This window comes from Nymphaea colorata, chromosome 3, assembly GCF_008831285.2.
Source record: "Nymphaea colorata isolate Beijing-Zhang1983 chromosome 3, ASM883128v2, whole genome shotgun sequence".
NCBI lineage: Eukaryota > Viridiplantae > Streptophyta > Magnoliopsida > Nymphaeales > Nymphaeaceae > Nymphaea > Nymphaea colorata.
Window position 1 is genome coordinate 15,478,157 of NC_045140.1, and position 7,124 is coordinate 15,485,280.

The following is a 7,124-nucleotide window of genomic DNA, read 5'->3' on the forward strand; positions in this document are numbered from 1 at the left end:
AGATCATTGGATATATATATTTTTTTTTATTTGCACCCGCTGTTTCATTTCTTTTTCACACGAAATCCAAGTCCAAACAACAATTGAATTGGAGACTGGTATAAGAGTTTTCTTTTGAGAACCAATAGATATCGATCCCTGTATATGCATGTCCAAAATTGAAGTCGATTCTTAATTTCGTCTTAGGAAGAAAACCGACTGGATGAACTGGTTCCACATAATCTGGGGTTCTGAATTAGATCCCTCTGCATCCATTATTTATTGAGCGAATTAATTGGGGATACAAACATCTTGAAGCTTTCTGTGGACCTTCATGACAATTGAGTGAGCGCAGTCTTTAGCTACGTGTAAAAAAAGCATTCGAGAAATCTCTATTGGCTGGCTCTGGAAGGCGATGTTTGAAGTTTGTGTTTTGCTCTTGCTAAAAAACACATTTGGCCTTTTCACTGCAAGCAAATAAGAGATTGGTGCCGTGCGCCTAGTTTACCTTCAGAAAAGGTCGGGAAGCTCCTTTTTGTTGCTATAATTGAGAAGTTCATCTTTCAGAGTGACAAATGGTAACCAACAAAAAGGGAGAGCAAAAAAGTGTTTTCCTCTTTCAAAAAACTTGGGACAACCTCGCCCTCAACAATCCTATTCCTAGTATGGAGCCATTTTTTGTCCAACTCACACCCCTTTTATGTCGTAATGTGTTTCTATTTGTTAACACAGGTTTTACAAGTTTATGTTCAATATTTGGTGATATAACGAAGACACTTTTTAGGGGACATTTGTTTACCTCCGATCTTAGGACCGAGGTGGGCTGAGATTGTTAAGGATCTCAGATCCGAGGTGATCTAGGAATCTCAAATCCAATGGTTTAAGGTCAGATTCTCCTCCCATCGTACCTAAAATATGAGGTTTTTGCCATATAATTAGGATCTCAAATGTCTTTTTTCTGCATAGTAGTGAGATCAGGTACTTTGTGGATCCCACATAAAAAAGATTTCAGATCGGCCTACGATATGAGATCTGAGGCTATCAAACACAAGGTTGAGATCAGACTACCTTCCGTTAGACATCAAATCTGATGTTTAACATCTGCTTTGGTTTCCCATCCCGAGCTTAAACAGGAATGAAGTCTACGAGGGTAAATTTCATCTTCACAATATGAATTTACATGTTAAAATCATCAGATGCAAAAGGCAAACCCTGAGGGGTCATTTGATTTATTCTGAACTTGAAATCCATGGATTTAAGCGGATATGACATAGCATGCTTTTGCTGATGTGGCAAAAGATCCAAGGCAAAATTCATCATTCATCAAAATAAGGATCTTAGACCACACTTAATGTCTTTATTTTATTTATTTGCATTGAAAAAAGGTCAAATTTAAGATCAAAATGGGAGAGTCTAATCTTAAATTCATACCTCTCAAATCATAAGGATCTCAAATCCAAGGCTATCAAAATGCTCCCTGAAGGATACATGCAAAGCCATCAAATACTACACTAACATTAACAAAAGTCCAAGGTCATCTATCTAAAATACACCTTTTTCAGTAAAATGCTCTTTAAAAGCCTGGTAAGCAAGTTACTCTTTCCTAGAAAAAAAAAATCCTTTTTCACCTAACGTATATTGCTCAAGAGGAAGATGCACTTCATTTTTATGGGTTGAGTAAAACGTTTGCTTTTCACATTTAAAGGGCAGGCAATCACAAATTTTATCTGCATGAGCACCAAAATAGGCTCTTATATTGAGGGTCAGAGAAATGGCTGAGCTGCATGGTTAAATGCGCGTGCACAGGTGACAGTGTCCCAACCATCTTGTGCTCTCTGCGCATGAAACTAAAAAAATGAGTTGCTTTTTTTCTCCATGCATAAACAAAAGATTTGACAGTTTGTCACAGTTCCCATGAGCCGTTCCGACGAAAGGAGTAGCTATAAACAACTCCCCATCTGAATCAAGTCGTCAAGCTCTCCGCATGCATCCGATGCGCCTCATTGCCGATCTTGGGATGATTAAAATTCTCACAGCAGATCACAGTATCTGGCAACTTACATTTGAAAAAGGATCTCACACCTTCACGGTCACAGACTCACAGTCTGTCCCGCCAGCCATTTCTTATGCAAGTACAGTTCACACGAATACGAAAGCGTCATCACTAATATTCATAATAGAGCCTCTTTCCTTGCACAAAGAAACATGTGACCTGGGAAGAATGCAGTGGATACACAAGCACGTGCGTGCGCGTGGCTGTGTGTGTGTGTGTGTGTGTGTGTGAGAGAGAGAGAGAGAGAGAGAGAGAGAGAGAGAGAGAGAGAGATAGAGAGACCACTAGTAAGCCGCAGCATCACAAGAAACCTGAAGAATAAAGGCCGGACCCAACGGGCCAGATTTTTTAGAGCAGATTTATGTCATTCGACGATGAAACTACAGAAGAAACTTAGCCTGCCAAGAAGAAGAAGGGGAAATTCTACACTGCGTTACATAGCGGAAAGGCGGCTCTCGTGAAGATCAGTCCTTCATAGCAATAAAAGGGTCGGCGTAGAACTGCACAGAGAATTTTCTACGATATTTCTTCAGAAACGAGAACGGCTGACCCTCTTGCTTGGTTATAGGAAAAATACATAAGTCCTTACACGGCACGAACTCAGCCATACTGTAGGCCTCATCTTGAACAGATTGTGCAGATGCATGATCGTCATGATTGGAGAGGATAGTCCACGCTTGTGAATGAAGAAGTGACAATTATGATCCGTGAGATACAGCAACACAAGATAGAATTGCTCATGAACACTTATTAACGGACAACTTCAACTCTTTTCCCACAGGACCTGCGTGTCAATCTGCCTCATTTTACCGTCATCGAGTCGCTTCCATGTCCTAATTTGTTTCACTCCCATCCACTCTTTCTGTCCTTTCTCAAGTTCTATTGAGATGATCCGAGCTCGCCTTGGCCAGCCTGCTTTGCCATATGCATGATAACCAACTGCACCTCCATAGCAGAGCCAGATACCGTATATCTTCCCACAGAAATCATTTTTATGATCATGGCCCATAAACACACCTTTCACATCTCCCATGGCAGCCAATGTATTTAAGACTCCAGAATTCACAGGAGAACAGGCGACGCCCTCCTGAAACTGACCCACGAAGCCAGAGTACCAGAGTTCCCGGACTTCAGGAATTGGAATATGGAAGAACGCGAGGGCAGGGGGCGGATCAACCCAGTAATTCATTGTCTGCCCTCTCTGTCAATGATAATGTGTGAGGTCGTATTTGTAAACACTAGAATGAAAATCCGATCAAACAGCTGTCCATTTAGATATTGATAACATGCAGCATAAATCAAATGGGGTGTACCCGTGTTGCCATATAGATATAAACAGCACCAAAACGAAAACCATGCAAGCCGCATTCTTTTAGCAGAGGTGATATCAGGGTCTACCATTTTCTACTTTCCATGGTTAAACATGCAGGAAAAGCATTATCAACATGCATTTTCTCTTTGCAAAAACATTCTCGGGACATATAGAATAACAAAAAGGGCCTTGCAAGGAAGCATAAAAAATTGTTCTATCTAGCTCAACCGTTAACAACGACATTGAAGAAGCAGTCAATGGTCTGGGCAACAAATGAAGCTCGAGAAAACTAAGATTTACCTCCACGAAATTATGTTCATTTAGTAGTCAATTACTGCTTATAGCCTTGACGTTTTGAACACGAGAAGGAAATTCAACAGTGTAAAACAACTAGATCAATTTTATCTCCAAAATTTATTACTTTAACAAAATTAGTAAACATAACGTAATTGTCAAAAAGAAAAACATAGTGTCACTCCTGCCAGAAATTTATTCCAGTTATTACATCCTGGTTATCAGAAACAGAAGAAACGCACACAAACATGTGCACAAGAAAAAGGATGGACAAGGTGACAGTTGTTGCATAAAGAAAAGGCCATAGGAAACATACAGATAAAGGTTTACCTGCAACGAATTAGACAAATTATGAAGCCAAGTTAATTGAGATTCTTTGATCCATCCATAACCACGAATTCCAGGAATAGTTGATCTGTCTCCACTATCAAGAAAATAAAGATTCACGATGCTTGTGTTTGCTAATCCTGAACCAGAAGCACCATTTATTTGTACATGATAATTCCCAAATCCATCAATCTCAATGAATCTTCCATCCAAACTTGATAAGTTGTCCACAAACGGGTTAACCTGAGAGACTGAGAAATCCATGGAGGATATGAAGGACATAAGCTCTTCACGGGTCATGGTGGATTCCTGGTCATGGTTGCCTAAAACAGCTGCCCACGGAATCTCAGCTTCAATAGCAGGAGCAAATGCTTCAATCATAGATTCTGCAGCATCCGTACTGCTTGATCCAAATATGTTATCTCCTATTTCACAAATAAAAAGTGTCCAACAAGCTGAATATAATGTGCTTGCCAATTAAGACAGAAAACATTCTTAATAAATCCTAATAACAAACTTAATTTTGTTAAGATACACCATCGATAGTATATTGCTAAACCGGCTGTCTGGAGCAGTCAAATGTATTATGATTTTTTATCTCTACATCAAATTACACAATTGTATTACTTGGTTATTTTGCTGGACAGGCATACTCTCAGTGTCTTAAAATTTGAATGGCACGACTCTTTCTTTCCAGTTCACAGCTCATACCATTTAAGTTGTTTCAGCCCATAACCATAGTCTTAAATTCATGCAATTTATGTAAAATCGAATAAAGGGGCAGCTATCTTATTATATGTCCAAACACAAAATTAAACGAATACACACACGATAGTATATACACAACTGTCTCCCATGGAACTTCAAAAATTTCTTCTGTATCTGCACTATACCCAATTTGACATGCGTATTGTTTCAGGAGAAGAGGCGCCCGGTCATTTGGGTTTTTGGTTGGGGTGGGTTGGGGGGGTGCCGCCGGGGCGCGGTGGGGGGGTTGTTGGGTGAGAGAGTTGTAACTATTTTGCTAAATGGTTGTGTAAATCAAATTGTATACACATGATCCGTATAGTCTATTTCGTAGAAATGACATATTTTAAGTGGGAACACTGTATCTTTAAACTGATTCTTTGGAAGGAGGACATAATGGTTCACACTGCGCCAAGACTTTCATAATGAAAACGGCAGGTCTTTTATTGATCTCATAATGAACATGTTATAGCAAAAAAAAGAAAGAAGAGAACTGATGTGAACTTGCCCACAAATTCACATCAAGTAAAAAGATAAGAAAATGCGGGTGATGTAGTGATGTAAATGTCCAAAGGCTGTCAGTTCCCAATATTTAGTTTCGTCCTTGCCAGTGGACTTGTCGACCAGTAGCTTTAAGATTTCCTGATGTTTGAAAGGTGAGATGCAAATTTTCCATGTCCACCTGCCATTACAACTATCCAGTGACATTTTTGAAATGCATAAATTAGGTTCTCTTCCTTTTCCCTTTCTTACTCTGTATAATCATTTCCGAGGAATATCACATCATCATGAAGAAAGAATAGTCTGATCAAACTTCTTACAAACTCGGTAAGGACGAGAAAGATGAATAAATTTTGAAAATGACATGAAAATTTAGCAGTTTCTTTTCTGACAGAAGTATGTTAGTTCAAGGAAAAGATTGTTGGAAAATCGAAACGTTCTAAGAAAGCACATGGATGTATCCATCGGCCAAAAAAAATCAGAACGGCTTCATCAAGTGGCTCCATATCTGTAACCTCTGATGAACTACATTTATATTGTTTAAAAGAACGAGATATGTAACAGAATACTTTGGTGAGAAATCTTCTGGACATTGGATTTTAGACGTAGTTCCTAAGATATTCTCTGTCAGAGGCAGGATTAAATGCTAATGACAAGTAATCAACTTGCAACCCATTCCATGGACTCGACGCGGTCTTTCCGTTTCAGTAACCACCTGCACCTTAAGGTATCAAAGAAAATTAGCTAACAGCGGATTTTTCTTGTTCCAACTTCAGTTTACGTTATTTCCACTTTGTAGTGTTCAGCTACCAAGACGGAGCGTTCTCTCAGTTTCATGCATTTGGCTGTCTCTTAGATAATCTGCATCAAATTCCCAATTCAATCTCTACCGGAAAAGAAAAAAGCCGTAATCAGAGGATGACCTGTATGGGCTCAGAAATGCAGTAGCTAACCTGTAAAAGCAATAAAATTGGGTCGTTCCTCCCGAATTAACCTTCTCACAAACTCGGTGGTGTTCAAATCCGAACAGAAACGGAACTCCGACGGCAGAATATCCCTGCATCTCGTCCTCAGGCCGTGAGCGTAATGCATATCTGCTATCTACACACCACCAACAATCAGGGAACTGTGCCAAATCTCACGGGGAGAGAGAGTGACTACCTGAAGGATCTTGAATGTACCATCATAGCCAAATCGAAGAGGAAGATCAGCCGTCTTCTTGATCTTAACGGGGTGGTTCCCTATCATCAATCTCCCGAAGAGGGATTGAACAAATGAGATGCAGAGGAAGAGGAAAGATAGATAGACAAGAAGATGAGTGAAGGGTTTCAAGGCCCGCCATGGATCTGTGGGTAGCATTTCCCTCCCTGAATATGGTGTCTTGGTCAGTTGGTCGACACCCTCGCTGGAGGCCTCGATTGCCACCGGCAGCTGCACGCTCAACAAAATTTAGAGGGCACCCTTTTTTGAAACACAGAAAGTAACAAGAAATTTGTCTCCTGAGTGCTGACTGCCGGTGCCCTCCAAGGAGTCTGTGGAGGAAGGAAACAGTTCTTTCAAGTGAAAGACACCAAATCGAATCATCATGAGCTCGCCGCATTTGACAAGTCCGTTTCTTAACGACAATCGTAGAGGCCTGACGAGGGTAAAGGGAAGAAAAAAGGGGAAAGGTCAGTCAGTCAGCGTAAAGGGAGAGTTGCGACTTAATTAAGGTTTAATTTTTCAATTTTAGACGGCTTTTACATTTTCTTTTTTATCGTTTGCCCACTTAATTTTTACTTATTTCTCTTATTGCTGAATATCGCGCAACGTTTTCGATTTTATGTTACCAGAGGAAGCAACTTAGATCGGATATGGCCAAAAAGGTTCATCATCTACTCTGATGGCCTGCCACTCTCTCATATTACCGGT

The 7,124-nt window shown here is 40.1% G+C and overlaps 1 protein-coding gene across 2 annotated transcripts; it reads right to left on the reverse strand.

Moving 5' to 3' along the window:
- Positions 1-2,344: 2,344 nt before the first annotated feature.
- On the reverse strand, positions 2,345-6,844 carry LOC116251566 (probable inactive purple acid phosphatase 28). Of its 2 annotated transcripts, none has more exons than XM_031625910.2 (4): positions 6,375-6,844; positions 6,167-6,314; positions 3,969-4,390; positions 2,345-3,233 (listed from the first exon to the last, which is right to left on the reverse strand). In XM_031625910.2, the coding sequence occupies exons 1-4, from the start codon at positions 6,570-6,572 to the stop codon at positions 2,796-2,798; spliced, it is 1,206 nt and encodes a 401-aa protein (XP_031481770.1). In that variant the 5' UTR covers positions 6,573-6,844; the 3' UTR covers positions 2,345-2,795. The 2 variants fall into 2 exon arrangements, with proteins under 2 accessions (XP_031481770.1, XP_049933153.1); XM_050077196.1 differs by having other exon boundaries at positions 6,395-6,530.
- Positions 6,845-7,124: the final 280 nt, after the last annotated feature.

Coding starts and splice junctions, on each gene's coding strand:
- LOC116251566 (XM_031625910.2), bottom strand. CDS start 6,572: ATGCTACCCACAGATCCATGGCGGGCCTTGAAACCCTTCACTCATCTT. Junction 6,315..6,374: donor GTACATTCAAGATCCTTCAG/GTAGTCACTCTC, acceptor GGTGGTGTGTAG/ATAGCAGATATGCATTACGC. Junction 4,391..6,166: donor CAATTTTATTGCTTTTACAG/GTTAGCTACTGC, acceptor TTTGTGAAATAG/GAGATAACATATTTGGATCA.